Below are 27,728 nucleotides of genomic sequence, written 5' to 3'. Positions count from 1 at the left end.
TACTGTTTACCAGATCACTTTCTTCTTAATTTTGTCCTTCCGCGTCATTCCATACATCCAGGGTAGGGATGGCCTTTTTCGAAAAATCTGTTTTTCGATTTTCGGAAATTTCATTTTTCGTTTTTCGCTTTTTCGAAAATTTTTCGTTTTTCGTTTTCAAAAAAGCGATTTTTCGAAAAAAAAATGTAGCCATCCCTAATCCAGGGATGGCGTGGGTCAATGCAAAATTGATTCTGACCCACTGACCCACCACCCATCGTGACTCACCTTGACCCAACAAAACCCATCGTCATCAATTCTGACGCCCTCCTCTCCAATGACTATAAAGAGTTTACACAAGGCTGTGAAATTATCATTAATCGGAATTTGAATTTCTACGGTCAATCGCTCAAACACCGCTGTTACGGTACCGGTGGATATAAAACGGTCAAGTGTTTGTCTGGGTCATATTACCATTAATTTCAATTTCATTATCATTACAGATACTTTTCAGTGGAAAATAGGATGAAATTTGAAAGACTCAAATCAAGGTAAAGAAGACCAACGTAAAGATAAAAAAGTGTAAAATTCGACTGTGTCTCGAAAGCCAAGTTGCAAGTTCTACTGCTATTACTACAATTACAAATATCAATATCCGAAAGTGCTTTTTCTTTTTTTTAATTAGATATACTTATCTCAGGTAAGTAAACAGAAACGAATGAAAAAGGAAGAAAATGGAGAAATTGAAAGTAAAATGTAGACAAATTCACCGGTGTTCAGCAGATGCCGTCTACAATGCACTGTGGAGAGTGGGTCGGCGGGTCAGAGTGGATCACGATGGGTGATGGGTCGTAGTGGGTTTCACTCAATATAGTCTAACTCGTGATATGGGAATCCCTAAAAATCAGGTAGGAAATCCAGCCCTGCTTACCTCAGATACGGAGCACACCGTAACCAATGACTCTTGCAATCCGTCCATTAGGGAGTGAGGATATGTATCTCTTCTGAGTAGTCACGCTCTTCCATGATCGACCTTAAGAGTCTTCATCCCGACGAAATTAAAATACCGCTAATTTTAGAGTAATTATGTGACATCTTCAAATAGATAAAAGATAATTGAAATATAGAACAAGAGCGCCCTAGACAATATTATTTTGCGTGAGGCACCGTTATCACAAGTCACCTAGTGGCTTTCCGTTTTCAGCTGTTTAGAAACGCGAAAATAAATGCCGATTTTCAAAATGGCTCGAAATCGAAAGCAGATAAGTGAGTCGTGATAACGGTTTCTCATGTAAAATGATATTGTCTAGGGCGCTCTTGTTCCACATTTCGATTATCTTTTATCTGTTTGAAGATATCACATAATTACTGTAAAATTAGCGGTATTTTAATTTCGCCGGGATGAAGACTCTTTAACTCTATGGAGTAGGGAAAAGGAATTTCGCAGAAGTATCGGCCAAGGGACTATGGAGCCAGACTGTTCCAATATCTAGGCTAAGGCTAGCAACTATTTTGACTCTTACAAGTTCTACATTTATTATAACTAACTAACTCTATGGCCTATGGAACCCGGAGATTCAATGCTGCGTTCACAGAAACTCTCCATTGACTTCTAACCTTAGCCAACTGAACTCACTGCTAGACCCATCTTAATATTGTCCTCCCATCTACGCCTAGGTCTTCCTAATGCTCTTTTCCGATTGGATTTCCAGTCAAAAGACTTTGAAAGCGTTCCTACTTTCTTCTACTCTGATTACATGACCTGCCCACCTCAGACTTCTAGACTTGATACCCTAACAATATTTGGCAAACGGTATAAATTATGCAGTTCCTTGTTATGAAGTTTCCGTCATTCTCCATTCCCATGCCTCTTGGGTCCGAATATTCGTCTTAGGATTGTGTTCCCTAACACCTTCAGTCTACGTTCTTCCCTCAGAATAAGCGATCATGTTTCGTAACCATAGCACATCTATTATATTACAAGTGGCAAGGGAGACTCGGGTTCGATTCCCGGCGGGAGCTCATGTGGTTCGGATTCCACGTTAATCAGTAGGTTCACGTTTCATATAGCCTCTCTGCTGAAAGGGATGCTAAATTAAAATCAACTCAACTATTATACTATAAAATATGTCACTAATTAATTATTACACAGAGCAGATACATTCTGGAGGAATAAATCTAAATTGTTGATGCTGAAATGTTCTTATATTCAAATCTCTTCCCAAACTCCGGTTACAGACTTAGTTTTAGTGTAAATTATAAATGTTCGATACGAATTTTTAGTTAAACTTTTCTCGATTCCTCTCCCTCAATCATGAAATTTCAATGATGTATTTTATGTCACGACCCCACTTTGTGAACACCCACACAACTTTTTGTTTTACAGTTGTTTCGAGAGCACGAGAATTGGCACGGTTTTATTTATTTAGTGAATTATTTTTAAACTTTGTATTGCTCTTAATATTTTGTGGAGTTTTATTTTTGGGGTTACTCTCCAGCAAGAACTTGCGCAAAGAAACGCTGATCTATGACAGCCTGGTTTTCCCGAATTCTTCTTTAAATCCGGAACTTGAAGTTCTTCCCACTCTGTTTCTACATGCTGGACTAAATGTTCTGTTGCAACAGCGTTTAATAAACTGCACGCGTACCCTCTTCTGCAGCTTAAATTCTTCTGTCACATGCACATATGTCACACTGAAATTGTAATACAAGGACCCTTGTTTATATTATGTTCTTTTAATTTCGTTTCTTTTGGTGGCGAGCGCTAATTTAGGAAACAAGTGTCGTGTGCACGGAGGAATTTTGCAACGCGCATACATATATACATTCATGACAGAGTATGAACTTCGTGGTTGAGAGAAGTTTTTGGCCACAGTTCAACATTCTGTTCATATGTGTTAGTAACTGCAGATTATATTTAGCCATCGATATAAGAAGTCGCAATACATCTCTTAGTGATGATATATAGCCGTTACGTAGTTTCTACAAATTACGATGTACTATTTATTTTTATACTGTATATGAAAGAACGGTATACTATTACTGCAAATGGAAAACAAGTGTCATCCCATATACATTAAAGTGACACAGCCTCTTATGGCCTTTGTCTTCAAAACTTACTTGTTAAGGAGGATGAATTTTCCAGCAACTACTAAATCATGCGAGAGGCTGCGGTGGCTTAGTGGCTGCGGTGGCTTCACCTCTGGTGCATGGGGTCCCTTGGTTTGATCCAACTCTCGCCAAGTAAGCTTTGTGGTAGACAAACACCGTGTATGTGGGTTTTCTCGAGATTCATCCGTTTCCTCCCATTTTCTTCATTCCACCATTTCATTCATCTCTCATCATCACCGTCTCCTTTAGCTAGCGGCATAGTCACGTGACTTAAAACAGTTTTTTATTTTATTTATTTATTTATTTTTACTAAATTACGCGCCGTTACGTGTCAGAGTAGAACAAAGAAAACTTGAAGAAGTCGATAAATTCAAGTATCTGGGAAGTATTATGACAAGGGTCACTTAGCTCTAGGTCAACAATTGCCCTAGCTAAAGAAGCATTTAAGAAGAAACTATCACTCTTAATTAGCAGCCTTAATAATGGACTAAGGAAGAAATTGGTCAAGTGCTTTATGTATGGAGCATTGGACTGTATGGTTCAGAGACTTGGACATTATGGAAGTTAGAGAAGAAATATTTAGAGAGCTTCGTAATGTGATGTGTTGTTGGAGGGGTTCATTCCCGTTGTGCCTACTTCCCGTTCTGCCTACAGACCCTCCAGCACTTTAAAGAAAATATTTTTAATTATCTTATCTCTAGGCAGAACGGTAATTCCCGTTGTGCCTACTTCCCGTTGTGCCTACTCTTTCGAGACGGGGAATTATGTGCAGGGAGGAATTTTTGTAGGGAATATTTCTTTAGTATTTCTAAAAGCTTCTGTAAAAACAACCACCACCTCTACAAGTTTCATCATACATGGAAAATTGGTTGACTCAGTTGCAAGAATGTTAGACATTGTATGTGAAACAAACATTAAAAAAAAAAAAAAAAGATCTAATATCAAGCAATTTCAGAACAAAATTTTATTTGGGTTTCCAGTAGTTTACCTCCAGCATGCTAAGACTTGCAGTACTAAAAAATGCCACAGTTCACATCCCCAAGACATGTCTGGCCAACTATTAAACAAACAACGCAAGAGGATGCATAAGGCGGCCTTTAAAAAGAGTGTTTGTCTCCATCATATCTCTTTCCTCGAATTGATTGATTCAGTTGCCAGTAACCCAGATCAGAATCAACACCATCATCAATTAAGAGAAATTCCTCTCCTGTTAATGTCTGTCTCCACCTGCCCTCTAACCTAATACAATTTCTTGTTGTGGGAAGTTCAGGCCTTTCTGCGCTTCTACAGTTATACAGGGTATGTTTAATTCCCTCAAATGTTGGCAAAGCGGCTGCAACCTCTTCCTGTATCCCTTCCTTTGCAATCACTTCTCTGAAGATAGAAACAAATGAAATAAATAAAAAAAACACATGAATAGTTTCGTTAAAATTTACCTGCAAAATACATTCATCTGACTAGTGCAATAAGCTTGAAGTCAAAACTTGTAAACTGAGATTATTTGTACTGCTAACTTGAACTTGTATCACACGACTAGCGAGATACTAGGCCACTACCTTCAAGAAACTGACTTCAGTTTACCCAGATCAACTATTTGGTCTCTCTTAACGTAATGTTAAAAAACGAAAGAAAAAAGTAGTTAATTTTTAACTAGAAGATAGAACTAACCAATAAAATAACTACTCATTTAAAAAGAAAATTTAGTCTTACCTGTAAACTTTTGGAACTGCATCTACAGGATTCTCGGACACTTTACACTTCATCCTGTCTATTAAGCATCTTGCTTCAATTTTGCTCCTTTCTGTTTCATGAGAGTGTACTCCACTCTTTGATAAAACATCGTCACCCAAAACAACAACTGTCGCTTTGCACCCACGTGTACATTTCCAATATGTCTTTTCTTTACTACGTCTATTAATCCGGTATAAGAACCCTTCGTACGCGAGCACTTCCCCCCCGTATTTCGAACTGACAAATTCTGCCATTCTGTGCTGCTTACTATTCCTATTGATACTTATAAAGTGACAGATTAAAAATTTGAATTGAATTTTATACAGATTACTGTCTCGATCTCAGAACTTTCACTTTTCGAAGCCGTCAGGTGTTCTGAACGCTGATTGGCTACCGGTGAACACAGTAGCCAATCACCTTCAAGAGTACCAAACTGAAACAAAATCTTATAAATCCCTTTCCCTCCCCGATTATCTGACCTTTTGATTTGAGTTGAAACTCTACAAAAACATTCAATTATGATATTTGTATTTTGTATTCCTGCTATTTACATTGACAATATAAATATAAAAATAGAAGTATGTATGATATTATGGCATATAGTATAGAATCACGTATAGAAGACAAATCAGCTGATAAGGTGATGCCGAAAAAGTAATTTTAATGTAGGAGACTAAGACCCAACTTAGAATGTTGGAGATGAACTACTGGAAAACTGAATAAAATTTTGTTGTGAAATGACTTGATATTAGACCGAAATAAGTTTATTTTCTTGTAACTGAATCAATTAATTTTCCATTTCTCTGTAAGTATTAAAAAAACACATCTCTACTAAAGTAGACGTGAATAACGCTAATAACAAAACTATACCTAGTCATTTTTCTGAGAAGAGCAAGTAAGATAACATTTAAAATATATGATGAAATTTAAAGGAATAGTTATTCTTCTTACAGAATCTATTAGAATTACTAAAGAAAAAATCCCTAGAAAAGATCCCTCCCTGCACAGAATTCCCCGTCTCGAAAGAGTAGGCACAACGGGAAGTAGGCACAACGGGAATTACCGTTCTGCCTACAGATAAGATCATTAAAAATATTTTCTACAAAGTGCTGGAGGGCCTGTAGGCATAACGGGAAGTAGGCACAACGGGAAGACACCGTTGGAGGAAGATGAAGAAGATAAAATAAACAGAGGGAATAAAAAATGAAGATGTTTTGAAACGGATCAGAGAGAGGACAACGCTTCTAGCCACTATCCTTCGTAGAAAAGTCAATTGGATTGGATACACTTGCAAATAAATTGTGTTCTTCATACCGTTATAGAAGGAAAAATGGAAGGAGACCGAGGAATAATAATAAGAACACAACTGATTGATGATTTGAAAAAACAGAAGAAAATATTTAAAGTTAAAAGAGGAAGCTGAAGATAGAGAAAGTGGAAGAAATATTTACAGGCCGAATTCTAAAATTTAAAAAAAAAACTTTAGTCCCAGGACCTGCCTAAAGGTAGAATGCTTAATAATAATAATAATAATAGTAATAATAATAATAATAATAATAATAATAATAATAATAATAATAATAATAACAACAATAAATCACTGAAATTTTAAAAATGTAGTTTTACGTCCCACGATTATACCCTATAGCTAAAACCGGTGGATGATCAGTGAAAGTGGGTCATTACGAGAGAATTGGTGGACTAAAAATGTGGGAGGAAAAAGGAAAAACGCCAAGAAAATGGCATGAGCACAATGTTGTTAACCACACAGTTACATGCCCTGGGATCCAACCAGCAAATCCTGGAACCAGAAAGGTAAGTAAACCCTTTACCACTGAGTAATCCTTTCACAAATGCAGTAGCATGGGATTCAAAATGATACAACTGCTGCTTCGCAACTTATTTTTTCGTGTTGCAAAATCAATGTTACCAAATATGTTAATATATAAATTGTAAAGGTCCGCGATTAATTTCTTTATTTTCTTGCAGTAACGATACCCACAGCCTACAAGCAGGGGCGGATCCAGGGGGGAACGATCGCCCCCCCAAGAAGGGGAAACTTTCTTATTTTTATATATAAATAAAACCCATCCCAGAGTTTGGAGCTCTTAAAAGTCGCTCTAAGTAGTAGTATTACAACCCACTGTCCCCCCAAGAAGTCCGTCCTGGATCCGCCCCTGCCTACAAGTATTGCATAAACGATTGATGGACAGTTAGCATATTCGCTTGACAATCGATACGTCCCGGGTTTGAATCCTATAGAAGGACATTTCTCGTTGTTTCTTCAGGGCTTTCTTCAATCGCAGCAGGGAAATCTGGGATAGTACTGAGGTAAAAATAACGAAATATATGTTTTTACTGAATTAAGAGTCTTCATCCCGGCGAAATTAAAATACCGCTAATTTTACAGTAATTATGTGATATCTTCAAATAGATAATTGAAATATGGAACAAGAGCGCCCTAGACAATATTATTTTGCGTTAGATACCGTTATCACAAGTTACCTAGCGGTTTTCCGTTTTCAGCTGTTTAGAAACGCGAAAATAAATGCCGAATTTCAAAATGGCTCGAAATCGAAAGCAGATAAATGAGTCGTGATAACGGTTTCTCATGTAAAATAACATTGTCTAGGGCGCTCTTGTTCCACATTTCGATTATTTTTTATCTATTTGAATATATCACATAATTACTGTAAAATTAGCGGTATTTTAATTTCGCCGGGATGAAGACTCTTAATCAGTTGTCACGGCACAATTGAGTTGTTTCATCCAAAGAAATCGATTACTTTAAACCAACAGGTGTGCTCTAAATGTTAATAAAGATTCGTGAAAAGTTCAGTAATCTCTTTTGCATCATATATGAAATTTTTTCTTCACTATTTTTGAGTTTGTTTAATTTTTTCCTGTAAATCTGTCACAATACTGCATTGCTTATAATTGTTGTTTCATCGCTCCCAAACTAAACTCTCATCCAAACAACGGGGCACGATGGATCAATATTGTATACTCTCACTTTTGGTGCAAGAGTTCCTGAATCATCCCACGCCACGACTTTGTGGTCGGCAACATCGTGTCCGTGGGTTTTCCCGGAGTTCTTCCATCTCCTTCCACATTGTCATTTCGCCAACTCTTAAATAATTAACTTTCGTTAATAATCCCTTCTTGTTTAACCTAAAAGTGAACTTACATGATATTCAAGATTTCACTTCCTTTTCCACATCCATGCCTCCATTTCTCTGGTCCCGTGTACTGCCAGAATGATGATTTGGGAGTACCCCGAGAAAGCATGTCGAAACGACAAACGCCCATGGTTTGGGATCAGACCAAGGAGTCCTCGCACGAGAGGTTAGTGCTTTACCACTGATCCAACATGGCTCATTCCAACGTATTGTTCACCATAAGCCCATATAGCCTAATATGGAAAATGGTAACTCATAGCAGAGGTAAATAATTTATCATTTTCACTGTTTTCTTTTCTTTTCTTTCTTTCTCTTTTTTTGTGTTTAATGACAAGAATAATAAATGTAATAAGAGTGAAATTAAAATGATTACATTATAAATTTAATGATTACCGTTGATCATATTGAGATAATAAAACCGAATAGGATAATACATATTAACAGTGGCGTATTTAGGAGGTGGCCATCGGGCTCACGCCCCTCCGAAATACATTTCTTATAGACACCCAAACAGAAAAAAAATATAATTACTTATTCACGTGTTGTGCATACCCTTCCCCCTCGAAACAAAATCCTAAACACCGCATTGCACATTAAACTTATCCTTGTACGAAGCATAACTGTATAGCTATATTAATTTCCATTTCGTTGAATTCTGATGGGTTTACAAACCCTGACAGAGTAGGAAAGTTTTCATAAAATAAACTCATGGCAACACTGCAAATGCCCTGCTGCTCGGTGCATTTTGGAAATTCAGTCCGCGCAACAGTACATACTCTTCTGATAATACATTTCAGCTTCACACACCTGGTTCTATAATTCATTCATTACATTACGTACAATGAACCAAACGTAATTACTATAATGGAATGCCTTTTGATCCATACAATTGGCTGAATGGAATAACGAATAATTGCTGATGAAATACAGAAACTTTTTTTTTTTTTTTTTTTTTTTAGTACGTGACATACTGAATATTATACGGTTTCCAAAGGAATGTCGAGTGTGCCAGAAATGAATTAACATTGAAAGAGTGAATAATATATCGTTTTTGACGGTGAAAGCAGATGGTATATTCTCCATCCATATGTGAGTGAGTATTCGTTGTGTTGCCAGCCACCTGAATTACAGCTTGGTCGGTCGGTCGGCGAAAGAAGACTCGTTACAGCTGCTTCACGCCATAGACATCCACCACGAAAAAAAAAAAAAAAAATTCAAGGACGACTCTTCGTGTGTTGTCTAAAACTACACAAGGGAAAGCATAATGCTTCTTCTCTGTAATATCCACCAAACAAAAAGCTGAATACTTTAAAATATTATGGGTTATATCAGATGATTATGAAATTGCATGTAGTTTTTTTTTTTTAATTGTCTTTATTAATAAGTATCTGAAATGTGTCTTTTTTGTGTGGGGACAATAGGTTTGGGGAAATATTTTGAACCCTCTCCCCTCCCTTAGGATACATATTCAATGAAGGGGTAATTATTTAAAAAAAAAAAAAAAACTACTGTCATCTCTTCCCAAACTCCAAGCCGATGAGACTAAACTTGGGACTTAAATGGCATCGAGTATGTCACTATTCATCTCAGTGATCCCGATAACTGTGGATTCAACAGTAATATCGGTCGTTTTTTATTAATTTTACAGGTCGTTCACTTTCTTCCTTGGGGTGCATTACCTCCACAGTATTTGTTTCCAGATTTAAGTCACATGTGAATTAAGTTTGAGCACATGCTCTAGGTATTTTAGTGTTATGCTGCAACATACATACACTCATAATAATACCGCTGAAATGCCCATTTTTCGAACGGAGAAAATACACTTATGGGAAATATTCGAACCCTTTTTCTGTTTAGAATATTATTTGAATCAAAGTGTAATGACACAAATACAAAAGATACTCTACTTTTGGTATAAATATTAAAACACCTTATCCCCCTCAAAATACGCTTTTTATCAAATTGATATGATTTAAAAACTCAGCTTGAAGTGAGTATTAAACATCTTCCAGAAGTTATTGAAACGGGTCAGACGTTTTCCCTGCTCCACCCACAGTATTTCTCGCTTCCTATGCTTTTTCGTTATTCAAGCAGGTCCCCCAACTGCTTCATCATGCTTAAAATATATATACTAAACTAAATATCAACATAATTACGTGGTGGGAGAAGTCGAGGAATTACGTTACGAAAAGACTAAAATAACACCTTATAATACAGGCAAGATGTAAACATTCAGAATAGCACTGGCGAAGAAGGCATTTAAAGAACAAAAGTTCTACCCAGAAACATCGAAAAAAAAACTGAAGAAAAGGTTGATAAAAGCATGTGTGTGGAGTTGTATGAATTTGAGGCATAGATTTGAGAAAAAAAAAGGAGAAATGGAGAATTGAAGCCTTTGAAATGTGGTGCTAGAGAAGAAATGAAATGAAATCTTTAAGTTTAACGTCCCGCGGTTATGCCGGTTAGGCTAAAGGAGACGGTGACAATGAGTGAAACGGTGGAATGAAGAAAGTGGGAGGAAACGGGAGAACCCCGAGAAACCCACGAGCACGGTGTTTGTCCACCACAAAGTCCACACGGCGCGAGCTGGGATCGAACCAGGGACCCCAAGCACCGGAGGTGAACGCTCTACCACTGAGCCACCGCGCCCCCGTGCTAGAGAAGAATGATGAAATTTAAGAGGGTGAATAAGGTATTTAAAAGTACCCTAAAATAACTAGACGGACAAATTAAATCAATAGAACAGGGGCTGGTCATTAATCTCGTAGTTCATAAAAGTTTATGGAAAACTGTAAACTAAGCACTGGAGCAGAAAAACCGGTAGAGAATGTTAAGATCAAGGATACCACGCCATGGAACTGAGAAGTATTGCAAATGGTACAAGGAAAAAAAAAGAGTATACTAAGAATATTGCGAAAAGAAGAGAATGAATAATTGAACATGTTATGAGATATGGACGAATCACGTTATTAGGTAGAAAAGAAATGGGAAAAGGAAAAAATATCTAGAGGAAGACCGCGAAGAACAAATAATACAAAATGTAGGAAAGAAGGAAATGGAAATGAAACGCCTGGCTCAGGATAGGGAAGAGTGGAAAGCTGTCAAACAATAATATAATATGTAGGGAAGAAGAAATAGATAGAAATGAAACGCCTGGCTCAAGATAGGGAAGAGTGGAAAGATGTGTCAAACAATAATACAAGATGTAGGGAAGAAAAAATAGATAGAAATGAAAAGCCTGGCTCAGGATAGTGAAGAGTGGAAAGCTGTGTCAAACAATAATACATGATGTAGGGAAAAAATTGATAGAAATGAAAAGCCTGGCTCAGGATAGTGAAGAGTGGAAAGCTGTGTCAAACAATAATACAAGATGTAGGGAAGAAAAAATAGATAGAAATGAAAAGCCTGGCTCAGGATAGGGAAGAGTGGAAAGCTGTGTCAAACAATAATACATGATGTAGGGAAAAAATTGATAGAAATGAAAAAGCCTGGCTCAGGATAGGGAAGAGTGGAAAGCTGTGTCGAACAATAATACAAGATGTAGGGAAGAAAAAAATAGATGGAAATGAAACGCCTGGCTTGGGATAGGGAAGAGTGGAAAGCTGTGTCAAACAATAAGATGTAGGGAAGAAAATAGATGGAAATGAAACGCCTGGCTCAGGATAGGGAAGAGTGAAAGCTGTGTCAAACAATAATATAAGATGTAGGGAAGAACAAGTAGATGGAAATGAAAAGTCTGGCTGTGTAAGGAAGAATGGGAAGCTGTGTTAAACAATAATACAAGATGCAGGAAAGAAAAAGTACATGGGAATGAAAAGTCCGGCTCAGGATAGGGAAGAGTGGAAAGCTGCGACAAAGTAATCGAAAGTTTGCTGACTGGATATGGACGAATCACGTGATATGGAAGAATAACGTTAAGCTTTTTTTAAAAAAAAGATAATACGTATGCAACGAAACTTAGCGAAGACATTGCGATTTTACGTAGTTTGTCCATATGAGTGGTGGATCCATACATGGTATACGTACGGAGTGTATATAGCACGTGAACAGATCACGGAGAACTGATCTCTCTTACACAAGACAAGTTTAGATTTACATAGAAGTGTCCACGTTATTCGTTGCTTCAAGCCTCCTCTCTACCTACAGACCAAAGAGACAAGAATTTATTCTGTCATCTCATCCTTGGTTGGCCTTCATCATTCATCCGTTTCTCAGAAAAAAAGCTATTTTTAACATTCTTTAAAAAAAATGCTATTCAATGACTACACCCGTGTTCCTTCTTTCATTTCATAAGTATGAAATGCCATTTCGATCATATGACTCGCAATTCTGAAGAAATTCTTTAGCCTAGGCACAATTTGTTAGCCCTAGTTTTTCTTCCGTTTTAACTACTTCATCTATTTTTAAATCGTTTGACGACGTCCTGAACAGTCACTATATTGTCTATAAGTCTGAATATTCTGCCCGAAGGCAGGTTCTAACCCAGTTGCTCTAAAGTAACTAAGCGGAGAAAATAATAATAAACCAAATGAACAGGGATGGGTGACCATTTAATTACTTATGTGGTTCGGAACGAGTTGTGGCATACTGTAAATTAAGAGGCCCCATCACAGCGAAATTAAAATACCGCTAATTTTACAGTAATTATGTGATATCTTTAAATAGATACAAGATAATCAAAAAGTGGTACAAGACCTCCTTAGACAATATTATTTTACATGAGATACCGTTATCACCACCACTCACTTATCTACTTTCGATTTCCAGTCATTTAGAAACCCGGTATTTATTTTCGCGTTTCTAAATGGCTGCACACTGAAAGCTACTAGGTGACTCGTGATAACGGTACCTCATGCAAAACAAGATTGTCTAGGGCGCTCTTGTTCCATATTTCAATTATCTTTTATCTATTTGAAGATATCACGGAATTACTGTAAAATTAGCGGTATTTTAATTTCGCAGTGATAAGACCTCTTAAGTGCTATAGAGTAGAGGAACGGAGGTTCACGCGACAAAATCATCCTCAGGCGGCTTCAAAGGAAGCCGAACACCACTGAAGTAACCTACAGGTTTCTTTATTACTATTTCAGCAAATCCTTCTAGTTGAGGGCAGAAGTAAAAGTGGATATGAAAAGGTATGGGGACGCATGACGTCATGTCGTCCCCCGTGCCTATATCTGTCCATTGTAATTTTTAGGAAGTGGAGTAATTGTAATAGATATTTTCTGGAAGTAGGGAAACGGCGTATCCCTCACTTTTACCTCTGATTGAGGGTGGTCTGCCAGTTGACCTGCTGAAAAAAAAAAGCAATGTTGCAATTTGGTTTATCCTCTTGCACAAAAAGCGTTGTACAACCTTGGTCAGCACGTTGTTTCACCTTTATAGCTCTATATTTAGTATGCTGATTACTTTGAAAGTACTACTTTAGAGATTTTTTTTTATGTTAGTGATACCAGTATTATTATTATTATTATTATTATTATTATTATTATTATTATTATTATTATTATTATTATTATTATCGATACATACTCAAATGTAACAATTTTTAACATAAGTTTAACGATGGTAACAACGAGCCCCGTCGACACCACACTCGTGTTGTTTATGACTTGTTTGGAGTGTTATTTAAAGAATGCGGTTAGGGTAAATTGTCTGCTTTAGTACAAGGAAGTCAGTTGGGGACGATTTGAACATGGAGAGTATATACAAACAAGGGCGCCCTTGTTGTTGTTTCCAAAGGGGGGGGGCAAGTACAAGCGACGTTTCAAATATAGTTTCAAAGTTTGCTGTAAGTAATGTAAAAATTCTATTGGGTTTTCGATATTCTGAAGTACAATTTCCTCTGGAGGGGGGCAAGCGCCCCACCTTGCCCCCTTGATGGGCGCCCTTGTATACAAAGGCTTATTAGAAACTGAAAATAAGAGCTGGAGTAGAGGAATAAGTCGAGAATTAAGATTTAGAATTGGTGGAATTAGAATGTCGGAGAAAACGTGAGCAGCCCGAAAGAAACACTGTTACGATGTTGTCCATACAAACTTATTAGACCGGGGATCGAATCAGGGACCTTACGCACCAGAGATAAGCGCTCTACCAAATGTTCAATAATTCTATAATTAATTATACCTAGGTAGCTTCATCAAATAAGTAGCCATTGTACGAATCAATTAATATTTCTCCCTATATAAAGTACTATCAGACATTCAACTAGGAGGGACTAAGAAAGGAGAGCGAAACCCCCCTTACACTACTTTCAGCTCCCCCCGAACTTTCAGTTGATTGTTTGGATAAATAAGTAGGCCTATGTTCAAAAGAATAAACAATCAAAAATTTTCTTATAATTTACTTCTTTGCAAGTTTCGATTAGTTTGTGAACCTGAATGGAGAAGCCAATTGAAAACTACAGAATGTCACTGATTTTGCAGCATTCATTGGATCCCTGAAGGAGGGATGCATTTACTTTTTTTTTTTTTTAACGACATTCTAGTGCTTTGTTAGACGCACCATTTTACCTATTGCACTACTCTGACTTCTATGATATTTGCTTTTTCTTTTAATGCTCATAAGTTTCTGGTGCTTTTGTCATTTGCAGGAAAATATGCTTTTATTTACATGATATAGCCACGTATTTACTTTACAATCAATATTCTATGTTCAGAACGTAAAATTCCATAAAACTGTGCTAATTGTTTAATTCAATCCTATTAAATGGATTACGTTCCCAAGTCCTGTCATAAAATATAAAAAAAAAAAGTACCAGGAAATTATGACGTCATTATGTTCACTAGATTTTCTCGATGTTGATGTTTTCGACACTAGATCCTAATTAGCCTACATTTACAGTAATTCACCACTCTTCGCGGTCCTGATGTTCATGTCGGAACATCTCAAACAGGGCCGGATTAAGGGAGTGGCTTAAGGGCCAATAGCCCCAACTCCCAGGTGGACACGGGCCTCCACTCTCTTTAAAAATCTCAACTGGCCATCTAGTAAAAAGAATCATGAAGATACAATCATCACCATAAAATAAAATATGACCAAAAATATGAAATTTATTCCCTTAAGAGGCCTCATCCCAGCGAAATTTAATATCGCTAATTTTACAGTAATTATGTGATATCTTCAAATACATAAAAGATAATTGAAATATGGAACAAGAGCGCCCTAGACAAAATTATTTTGCATGAGGAACCGTTATCACAAGTCACCTAGTGGCTTTCCGTTTACAGAAGTTTAGAAACGCGAAAATAAATGCCGATTTTCAAAATGACTCGAAATCGAAAGCAGATAAGTGAGTCGTGATAACGGTATCCCATGTAAAATGATATTGTCTAGGGCGCTCTTGTTCCACATTTCGATTATTTTTTATCTATTTGAAGATATCACATAATTACTGTAAAATTAGCGGTATTTTAATTTCGCCGGGATGAGGCCTATTAACTTTTCTGATGTATTTTCACACAAATGTATTAGGTGAAGACAGCAGGAGTCACATATTTTTTCAAGCCCCGGGCTTCCAGATTGGTTAATCCAGCCCTGCTCTCAAGGGGTTTCAACCCCCAAGTTGAGAAACCCCACCCTATGGTGTTTCAGAGTAGTTTTTGTCAAATTTTGAGTGGAGTCAATTCCCTCTTTTCCCATGTTACTTAACACGGGCGGTAGCTTTGTATCAGCGTTACACCCAGATGCAGCGCTCCATGGTTCGATTCCAAGCAGAAACACCGTAACCGTGTGTATCTTCATGACTCTCCTTTTATTCTCACTCTTTCTTCCCTACCAGTCACTGGCGTACATAAAGGGGGGAGGTACCGGGTTTAGGCTCTATTTCTAAAATATATTATGGACAAATGTTAATATAAATTTACCACACTAAGATATCAATAAAAATCGTGGACGCACTGAACCGAACTCGGGGCTTGAAACTCTTCCCCTTGACATTGTGTACGCCCAGGGCCGTACTGTGGGGGGGCGAGCGGGGCCACGGCTACGGGCGCCGAAGTAAGGGGGGTGAAAAATTCGTGAGAAAAACGGAAAAAATAGGAAAAACTGCTTGGAATATTTGTATGGGGGCGCCGTCGTATACTCTCGCCCCGGGCGCTGATTTTCCACGGCACGGCCCTGTGTACGCCACTGCTATCAATTATAAAGTTTTCTTTCCTTGACTTGTAGGGATGAAAGTTTTATTTGTAACACCTGCTTCTGATATTAAGCACCTTTAGCATAAACCGGAAATAAACGAGGGACGTTATAACATTACACTTCATCTCCTGCGTCACTGGGCTAATTCTAAAATGAGAAAATTGGTTTATTCAGTACGTTGAGTTACACTGAGTTACGTCGAGTTAATGAGTTGAGCGTTACGTTTAGTACCAAGGCTATAGGGCCTACATGAGATGTGGACCTACAGCCTCACATACTAAAAATAATACAAAATTTACCATTTTCCTTTTTCTTGCTTATTCATAAGTGAAAGGAGATAATGAACTTACCGCAGTCACAGATAATGCTATTTTTCAACAGAAAATATGAACCTCAAGAATTTTCAGTGTTGCCATCCATAGAAATTACAGTGTTGCCATAATAACAATTGCCCCCAAATCTAATTCAAGGCAGCGACTACAGGAACGAACTCAACTGCATTTGATTACGTATCATGTTGTCTCAACTACTTTTTAAATAACATTATTATTTAATTTTAACAACTGTATGTTAAAACTATTTTGTTTATTACAAACTAAATACCACTATTATTTAGAAAGTAGTGCACAGGATAACAAAATAACATGATACGTAATCAAATGCAATTGAGTTCGTTCATCTAGTCGCTGCCTTAACTTATGATTTTGGGGGAATTGTTATTCTGGCAACACTGTAATTTCTATGGATGGCAACAGTGAAAATTTTTCAGGTTCATATTTTCTGTTGCAGAATAACATTATCTATGATTGTAGTAAGTTGCATTTCATTATCTCCTTTCACTTATGAAAAACAATCAAAAGAAAAATGGTAAATTTTTGTACTATTTTTTAGTAATGTCAGGCTCTTAACGAAAGATGAGTAACAATACGGGTTCCCACCGGGAATCGAACTGAAGGAGCTTACGCTAACCATATTGCCACGAGCAGTGGCGTACGCAGAATTTCATCAAAGGGGTATCTTAAGTGTAAATGAAGAATCTCATACTTTCAAGACAAGCGACATTTCTGTATACTTATCTTACTATAGTATCGTACCTGTTTATTTTTTCATACCATTTGGCTTAAGTTTTTTTTTTTTTTAACTCCCTTGCGTACGCTACTGGCTACGAGGGAATTCTACAAAATGCAAGGGGAAAAAATACAAATTTTCTCTCTTAATTCTCCTTATCGAAACAAACATGAGACTGAAAAGGTAAACAGGACAGAGGTTCAAGCTAAAACATAATGCAATAATATAAAAAAACAAAGGGAAGAAGGTCAATTGTGCGTCTTTTTATAAAGGAGGTAGGAGTTTACCCTCACTTTCACTTGGAGAAACAAAAAAACAATTTCCTTCCATATTCCTTACCTTCTTCGTTGGATAACTGACTAGTCGATTCTCCCTGCGGTAATTCACGCATGATTACTGTAGTTGCATCCAATCTTTATAAAATTATTATATCAATCAAAATAAAGACACAAACACAACACACCGGGTTGGCTTATGGCGGAAATTTATCACTGTCACAAATGGTATGGCACATATTTTATTTTGCGTTGTCTACAAGAGAATAGCTAACGTTATCATTCAAAATTATAATAACATCTTCATGAAAACAAAGGAATTATTTTCGCGTTATTTGTTATAATCGCACACACATACACGACTTTTCTCACACACACTGTCTGGATGGATCTCTTCACTTCACTCGCTCGAGCGTTGGTCTGCCTCGTTCACGTTCCATCTGTCATTTTAGACGTCGAGATTGCAAAAGCAAAAGAAAGATGTAATAAAACGGGAAGCATAAACTGACGAAGAACTTCCCCAGGTGCATTGCGTAGTTGAGCTGCGAACACAGGCGCAAAAGGGGGTGAGCGCAAAAGAATAAATAACTTTTAACTCGGTAACGAAGTTTCGCACAGCGCTGTGGTAGTAACCAGTGGGGGGAGAGAAAAAAAACAAAAGAAAATCAACAAGAAAAAACTAAACAAAAGACGCTCTAACTAAACAACCTTGACACACCAACGCACATGGTGGATGGATGGAAGGAGGGAGTAAGTGAGTGCACAGGCTACTTACACTTGATGAGTACCACACCGTCTTCGTCATCAGCTTCCATGATCGCCTTGAGTTCGGAACCAACAACAACATGGCCGCCTGCAAACTGAAGCAATCGAAAAGACGGTTTTTCTTCGCTGAGTTTTTACACCCACCTCGCCCGCGGCTCTCTCATAATTCCGCTGGACACTGCCGCAGCCGCCGCACCAAGGAACATGGACCTCTCCGAACAACAACTCAGTCACAACTACGCCGACCAGAGTTACCAACCAACACAATCAAAATATAACCAACCAGTCTCTCGAAAACAGAAAACAAAAGCACGCACTCTTATTGATCCTGCAATTTCGTTCAATACATACTAAAAACAATTAAACTTGATTGTGTTACAAGAATCCGAACGAGTTTTAAATAAGTATACTACGAATGCTTTCCACATGTAGAAAATATGTTCACTTAGCTACAATAGACTCTTAGAAGGAATCTTGCCAAGAATGATACGGAGTAGCCAAGAGAGGAAATCCTAGAAGCAAAGGCGTAGAGTACAAAACACGGAATGCGTGGACATCGCATGGAGGCATAGCCATTAAATCAAATGAGCTACAAGGTCATTATCTTTCTGGGAATCGAATACGGAACTATCACTACGAAACAGATGATGTTGAAAATTTATTTACGCAAACACACAAACATTTTCAAGCCTTTTATCAAACCTTATATAAACAGGGTGGCCCAAAAGTAGGTACAGAAAACCGTACTGATCAGCTCATTGTATTTTATATCATTTCTTATTGTTATCCATCAGGTAGACTTAGTTTCTTTATTATTTTTCTTAATGTGTTTTTACTTAAATCTTAAGCTCGGAAGAGCCGAAGCAAATAAACCCATAAGTAAACTAAAATGTTATACTTGATCAATACAGGAGTGTATACCTACTTTTGGGCCATCCTGTATAGTAGAGATGCCTAGACTAAAATTCAGTATTAATTTTAAGATAGGCCTACGGCTACAATGTAACATGCATCAAGATCCCATCTCTCCTGGACTAATAGTTAGCGCGTGCGCCATTAGTACACGTGGTTCTGGGCTTGATTCCCGGTGAGAGTGAGTGAAGTTTGAATTATTATAGTGGTTCGACTTCATCGTAAAATGTAAATCCACATCTCACATAGCCTCGGTGCTAAGAAAAAGCATAATAATACATAAGTGTAGCTACGGGATGTGCTGATTATGCTTGTGTATACTCTAATAAAATACAAGTAATCTAATATATTTTACCTTGAACTGTTATGCAGTTTGAAATTTTGTTATCAGCAATCTAATTTCTAATCTGTATGAAATAAAATTTAATCTAATTTTCAGTACACTTCAAGGGGAGTAAAACGAGCACATAAGAATATCGTGATGAGGTGGGTGAACTTACTTTTGGGCACGGTCATATGAAAGGTTCTGACTACGCCAAAGCATCAAAGCATGCTAAACTTCAATAAATAAAAAAAAAAAAAAAAAAAAAGACAAGAATTGAGGTTATCTTGTCTCGAAAAGGTCTGAAAGGTACGTCTCGTAACGAACAGCAGATATGTTTCTACTGGAAGATCCACATTGTCTCACTTTTCGACACGAAAATCCTTCTCGCTTCGTCTCATGGGCAATCCCAAACTTGGAAAAATCGAGGGGAGAAATGCATTGGCTCGTCTACACACAAGTTATTTCAGTTTTAGTAGCATATCCTGGTTGTTTATGCAACCCTTTCGTCTGTTTTGTCAGGTGGGTTGCATATGAGAACAGGATAGGCTCATCTAACCAACACGTTCGTTAACTATTCTGAAACCTGGAACGGTGCCAAGTAAAGTTAGGTCCTCCTTTGGGAGTAGTCCAACGAGGGTCACTGTCATTGTTAAGGTAAGAGAACTTACTCAACGTCCGAGAGATTATATGCTACACACACCACGTTTAGCCCTCAGGTTTGTATAGGTACCCATTTCATAAGTCTCGATAAACCCATGGGTAGGTCCGTACGATATCCAGATTTGAATATCGACAAAATATCGAAACAATCAAAAACTACTGAAATACTGAAATATTGGAAAATATTGCTAACAGTAGATGAAATACCCATTCTTTGCATGGGTCAGACAAAATATCTATGTAAACAAACTGAACAATGAAAGGAAAAAAATTGTCGGCCATTTTCTACTACTTTTACATATCCCGGTAAACGCCCCCTGATATCCCCATGGTTCGAATTTTGAAAACAAAAACGCCTCTGGCCCCCAGCCGATGGGAGCTGTATTTGGAAGACAACGCCTGTGGAAGTATCACCATGCATCTCAGCGATCGCGAAAACTATGGATTTGACACTAATACAGGTCATTTTGGATTATTTTTACATGTATCGGTATCCTGCTGGTGACTCCCGGCCCGCAACCGAATGGGATAAATTTGGAAGTTAATGTGATCAGAGTACCACCATTAATCTCAGCAACCGCGAAAACCATAAATATGACATAATATCGGTCATTTTCTACTACTTTTACATGTCCCGGTAAAGTCCCCTGTGACCCGCCATTGTTCGAATTAAAAAAAAAACGCTTCGTACCGTGACCAAAAATTGGTAACTCTCGGTCCACTTGTCTGGTCCCCAGGCCGCACACAGACACACAAACAAACTCTTCATTTTATTTATATTAGATTACAGTGTGATAATGCCCACTAACGTGATCCTAATAAACTCATCGAGAATCTAAACCAGAAGCGCCTTACTGACTGACTACGCCACTGCAATTCTCAATTTGAAATATGACAGCTACAATTTGTTAAATAACTACATATCCGCCCACCAAAGTTATTTTAGAACATTTCAGAAACGTATTCACAATGTCCCTAGACGTTGTATGAAAGGGATTTTAAGCACCGAGCGTTCTGAGTAGCAGACAAATATTTGTTTTGGAAGCCCGCTATATACTGGAGTTAATTTGTATATGCAACTGAGAATAAGGTATCTTCGTCTCGCCTCCAAATTTTGTAGAGAAAAAAATCTCGTTTTTCTTCAAATATTCTTTGGCAATTTCTCACACTGTTTATCACCACAAGACCTACTTGGTGGGAGCAAAGATCGAACCAGGGACACCAAGCCACGGAGGTGAGTCAAAAATATAGGGTTTCACGAAACGAGACGAGATAGACCTCTTCCAATACGAACGTATATATTTTCCGAGACGGGACATCGTTCATGATAGTTTTTCGAGATGAGACAGCCTCAATTGTTGTCTCGTAGGAAAACTTAGTCAAGAATACTTAAAATAATGATTTGAAGGAACTGCACTAAACCAACACAACCTACAAAGATATATTGTATCTGTGTGTTATTGACTGAACGCGCTTCATAATCGTACGATTTCAGAATAAAGTGACAACGGAAGTTTATTTGGCAATCCATTTTTAATTTGCTGACATTATTATTATTATTATTATTATTATTATTATTATTATTATTATTATTATTATTATTATTATTATTATTATTATTATTATTAAAGTAATAATAATAATAATAATAATAATAATAATAATAATAATAATAATAATAATAATAATAATAATAATAATAATAATAATAATGCAAAAAATACCGAATGAGAATGCAGAAAGTGCGGGGATACATGCGAAACAACTGAACATTACAGGCCCACGCCTAAAATTGCTCACAAGACGCGATTTCGAACATTTCCGTCTTAAAAAGGTGTCGTCAAATTTTCTCGTCTCATAAAGAAAATTCACCACTACTACCATCTCATAAAGAAAATTCTGTCTCGTCTTGTCCGTAACACAACTCATGCCGCATAATGGCACTCACGGGCTATTCGAAAAGACACAATAATGTTGCACAAGCCTTTAATTAACCAGTTGCTAGCACATAACATGGAACTAATCCCTGATGCCGAACCATACTACAAATATCAGCCAAATCCAGTATTTGGATAACGATAAACACAAACTAAACACAAATTATACTGAGATCAAGAAACCACAATGGACGGAAGGAAGCTGGACACATACCGGACACCACTACCATCAATAAAATAGACCAAGAAGTAACTCTTATAGATGTAGTATTGTCACTGACTCACAACATAGTACAACATTTAGTACCAAAATTAGCAGCAAGTAAACTTAGCACACCAAATAAAAAAGTATATAGAGATGTCAGAAAGTTACAGTAAGACCAATCATTGCCTCAGCTACAGTTATTGTCCCCAAAAGCACTGTGACATAGTTGGAACAGGTAAACAAACCTACAAAATAATAATAATAATAATAATAATAATAATAATAATAATAATAATAATAATAATAATAATAATAATAATAATAATAATAATAATAATAATAATAATAATAATAATAATAAAAAATAAAAATAAAAAAGTAATTTTGGACACCTGTCATATGTTCAGTAAGTTCTTTGGAGAAAAGTTCTTACAATAACCTGCACTTGCTAGAGATAGCCATCAGATTATTAAGTTAAAACCGGTTTAAACTGATTATATAGTAGTGATAATAATAATTACTCAAGAAACGTAGATTTTAAACCGGCAGGAAACTGGTTTACTAAAGGCATATCATTATGAGAATACGAAGAAATGTAAAATAAATTTATTACCCTGTATCCTAATATGAATTGACAGATACAAGGAATTGAATTCGGTACCATCGCTCCAAAGAGTAGTCATTCCAGAAGATTTATTTCGAGGGAGGAATTCCGATATACGAAGAGGTAAAAAATAGTAAGCAACAATATTGATAAACCCTAGTGAGAATGATCGGATAAAGCACCGGAAAAAATTCAGCTATGGCCCACCCTCTGAAATCACTAGCCCCAGAAGCAAGCATGATGAACATTTATTCATTCGAGAGTTACTAATTGTAAAATTAGCTTACTTTTACCAAATACCCTGATAGGAAACCACCAAAACACCGTGTGTGTTGTGTGGGTTGCATAGCACTCGGGGGATATATATATATATATATATATATATATATATATATATATATATATATATATATATATATATATATATATATATATATATATATATATTTAACAATCTTTGCTTTTGTGTTTCGTTAAAACAAAGATTGAAATTTTTATCAAAAGCAACATAAACTTCCACATACAGACCCCTTCCACCATTAAAACGGAAAAGCCTTTGACAGTTATGCTTCCTCTATACTCAGTACCAGAACTTTGGAAATTTGATAGGATTAATAGGTGAGTATGGTATATAGAATCTCCGTACGAACTGTAAAGCAGATAAATTAAATGAGTGATATTTTTAGATCATGATAACAGCTTAAAAGTACATTTTACCATCAGGTCTTAAAAATTAGCTACAATGCGATGAAACAATGTAATTGCGGTGGAAAGATTTTGATTTGAAAAGAAAAAGGAAGCAAATATCGCATCCTTTCAAAAGCATTACCATCACTCTTCATCTGAAAACATCTGTTGAAAAAAATATGTGTCATTATCATTTTCAATGTTTAATCTGTCAGTCGCCGTTGCGTGTCATATTAATTGTTCTTCACGAAAGAAATAATGTTCATTCTTTTTACACGTTAAGGACAATGCAGACATTCTCTCAAGCGTTTATCGTTTCCTTTAGGTATTCTGCCATTATTGGCAGGTCAGTTGCCACAACTAAGAAGCTTCCATGCTCCACGGTCTTCTACTAACCTCTTCGTCTTCACGTACGATTTTTCTCTTTTGATTTTGATATCGTCCATTAATTGTAGTCTCCTTCGCTCCCTCCCTCTTTTTCCTGCGACCATACCGTCTAAAACATCCCTCAGGGTACAGTTCCTCCTAGCCAATATCCCAATCAGTTTCTCTTGCTCTTCTTAATAATATCTGAAACTGTTCTTTTCTCCCACCAGTTTCTCATTCGTTTTCCGCTCGACGCAACTAACTCCATTCTCCTCCACACCCACATTTCGAAGATTTCCAGATGTTTTTCATCACTTTTTTCGTAATATCCATATTTCTGCCCCATACAGCACAATACTTCATACGAAGTATTGTACTGTATTTACTTGTACAGCCCAATATATATTTTAGGAACCTGATGTAGGCAAATACTAAAACACTAAACTAGAATGATAACTTCTACAAGCATTGGATTTTCTTAAACCCGAAACTTTTTAGGGGAAGGATGAGGCTATAGTGGTACATTGTGCGATGGATCTCTGGTTCAACCCCAGGCCATGTGAGTCTGCGTTGGATAACGTCGTGTCTGTGAGATTATTAACGTAGCTTACTATTAAGTACTAACTGTTCCCAAACCTCTCGCATTGTGTGTGAAATTAGGTGTTCGTAATGAGAACACGGCATAGACTGGGTACCAAAATTCCTGTTCTATAAGAAAAGGATTGCATGCGGTTACTACTTTATTTAATAATATTTTGCAAAATACTATTTTGGTCACTATATTATATTATATTATATTTTCGTCCTGTGTGTCCATACATTTAGCACTGTATTACAATGCATCTGAAATGGACACGTCATTTATACATAAACACAAAAGTAAAGATTACAGCATTAATGTAAATTACACATACTAGATTAATAATTATCCCTTACATTTTGCGTATCATTATTAAAAATACAGTTAGAGCAAGTAATTATTGCTTGTAGTGTATGTAGAAATCCTAAAAAACAAGTGATGACACTGATTTACTGTAGACCATGTAAAATATTAATGTAAATAGCACTTCATATATTCCTCTACCGAGTAAAAGCAGTGTTGTAATAAATATTTCTGGGATTCTTTTCTGAATTTATCGACAAAGTCCTGAGTCTTTATATTTTTGGGAAGTTTATTGTAAAGCATAATACGCACGTATTTACATCCTTTTTCATACAATACTTACAGTTCTGTGTTCTACAATAAAAATGTAGAAGATTATATAAGAATATTATATATATATATATATATATATATATATATATATATATATATATATATATATATATATATATATATATATATCAATAATAGCTTAAATTAATTTTTATACTTAGGAAACAGGGGGGCTAAATCCGCCACTAGGGGTAGACTTAGTGAAGGGACTTAATACTGTTCTTTTTAACACACTTTACATAAAGAAACATCGATCTAATAAAAGTTATTTTTCACCAAAAAAAAAAAAAAAAAAAGCTTTAATTTATTTTCCGCCAATTCATTTCCTACATGTTATGTCATGTTTCCGATCACGTATACGCTCAGTGGTAAAGCAGAGCAGATTGTAACATTGTGAAAAAATCCCTCTGTTCAAGAGAGTTTGGCGCTTGCGCACTGTGCACAAAATCTACAGGTGAGGGTGAAATAACCGCGAAAGAAAGAGCGAGAGAGAAATTTCCGGTGTTTCCCTCACTGAAAAACCACCGGCTGTTTGTTGAGTAGGGTAGCAGGGCTTCAACTTTATTTAACAAAAGCTTCAAACTGCATTCCGAACAAAGCGAATGATCTTAGTCTACATCAGGAATACATAGATGGCGCTCCTCTCTGATATTGTATGAATTGTACTACATTTCACCTATAAAACACTACTGTATTTTCTGCATTCAGATTTTACTGGATTTTTACATCGCTCTAAGCAAGAAATGGCATTTAAAAAGTAAATAAAACTATACGCATATATAGAATAGGTATAGATTTGAATACGGATATATTAAATGTAAAATATGAAACGTTTCTCATTTTTTCAAGTGGGAACAATTTTTATTCCCACATGTTCTACGCATCAACCACTCTTGTCTCCTTCGAAATCAAAATTTATCACTGTTTTTTAAATATCTTGAGCATATACCAGTATATTTATATATTTTTTAAAAATAGATTAATTATAATTCCCTTACTCATAAATTTTATATTTGCACTGGAAGATTGCCCGTTCTTTGCACGGGGAGAATAAATTTAATTTTTGACAAAGGGCAATGGAGGCTGAATTTGGATTTACACGGGATCAGTAGTGTCACTGTTCATCTTAGCGACCCCGAAAACTATGAATTCGATACCTAATATCGGTTGTTTTCGATCAGTTTTAAATATCGCCCCTCCTCTCTCCTACGTAGCATCGTCAAAGTGAAATGAAAAAAAAAATCCCAAGCTTCCAAACCTCAACTACGTTGAAAATTTTATCAAGATCGGTCAGGTGGTTCAAGAGTTATTAGGTCACAAACATAGGCCTAGTCATTTTCAATTTTATATATTAGATTAACAGAAAATACAAAGAGATGAAGAGGAAATCAGAGAAACGTGAAGAGTGAAGAACTGCTGCAAACCAATCTTCGGATTGAGCATCAAAAATGAACAGAAGAAAATGCATAATGATTTATACGTACATACTATCTTTACCTTAATAAACTGTATAGTCTACTACTATATAATATATAAATGTTTTTGATTCTCAACTATACTGTGCGATATGCAATTCACTTGAATTTTTATTTCTATCTGTTTTGAACCAATCTGCAATCTAAGAACACCATAATGGCAAACTTCGAGAATCACAGGTTGAGAAACGCTTAACCCTTTTAGGATTTCCACTTTTTGAGATAAATTTTTAGATTTTTACTCAAACAGCTACTGCTTCCTTACTATTTGCCGTAGATCATGTTTCATATCTCGTTTATTTTTATTTTTTTCAGACTAGAGCATTCTTTGCAATGGTACCGCCCACTTGTCCGTATTATACATTAGAAACGGGAAAACCGGCAGTTTTTTTTCGAAAAAAAAATCAAAATTTTTGCGCCCCTCTAGTCCGAGCCTGGTTTCACATAGGGATCTGAAAATCTCTTTCAAAATTCGTAGTTATGTACACAATGCGTGTGCAAAATTTCAATCTTGTATCGTGGAAATAAAGGGCGGGAAAATCTGTGCAAAGGGATGGTTGTGACTGTCAACTCTAGTAGCTCAGATTACACCATGATTTACCTGAGAATTAACAGAAGATTAAACACCATTAATTTTAATTTTTTAAGATTAAAGAAGTTATTTAATCTTATGTTAATTCTCGTGTACAGTAAGTCATCATAATAAACTGGTTTGCTTTGCTCAATGATTAGTTAGTGTTTTTTTTTTTTTTTTTATTGTAGTACACAGGGTGGCCCAAAGATAGGTATACACTCCGGTATTGATCAAGTGTAACATTCTAGTTTATGGGTTTATTTGCTCCAGCTTTTCCGAGCTAAAGATATAAGTAAAATCACAGTAAGAACAAATAATAAAGAAACTATGACTACCTGCTGGATAACAATAAGAAATTATATCAAATGCAATGAGCTGATCAGTACGGTACTGTATACCTACCTTTGGGCCACCCTGTATAATAGGCAAAGTTGGTAAAGTAGAGAATATTACTACTAACCTAAAGGTTAATTCACACATAGTGTGTCGGGGCCATGCAATTCCTCCATAATGCTTCTTA

The 27,728-nt window shown here is 36.4% G+C and overlaps 1 protein-coding gene across 3 annotated transcripts in view; it reads right to left on the bottom strand.

Annotated features, from left to right (window-relative positions):
- LOC145672053 (rho guanine nucleotide exchange factor 10) overlaps positions 1 to 27,728 on the bottom strand; it is a 423,449-nt gene that overhangs the window by 178,736 nt on the left and 216,985 nt on the right. The window contains exon 1 of one of the 3 annotated variants that reach the window (XM_081741268.1): positions 18,258 to 18,483. The exons of 1 other annotated variant lie outside the window; for it this stretch is intronic. In XM_081741268.1, the coding sequence (XP_081597394.1) occupies positions 18,258 to 18,297 (40 nt within the window). In that variant the 5' untranslated portion in view covers positions 18,298 to 18,483. Of the gene's footprint in view, positions 1 to 17,546; positions 18,107 to 18,257; positions 18,484 to 27,728 lie in introns of those variants that run through there. One more of the 3 variants, XM_081741267.1, reaches the window with a different exon arrangement.

The sequence above is a fragment of the Thermobia domestica genome, chromosome 15, assembly GCF_964235325.1.
Source record: "Thermobia domestica chromosome 15, izTheDome1.hap1.1, whole genome shotgun sequence".
Taxonomy (NCBI): domain Eukaryota; kingdom Metazoa; phylum Arthropoda; class Insecta; order Zygentoma; family Lepismatidae; genus Thermobia; species Thermobia domestica.
This window is presented reverse-complemented; position numbering and strand designations above follow the sequence as displayed.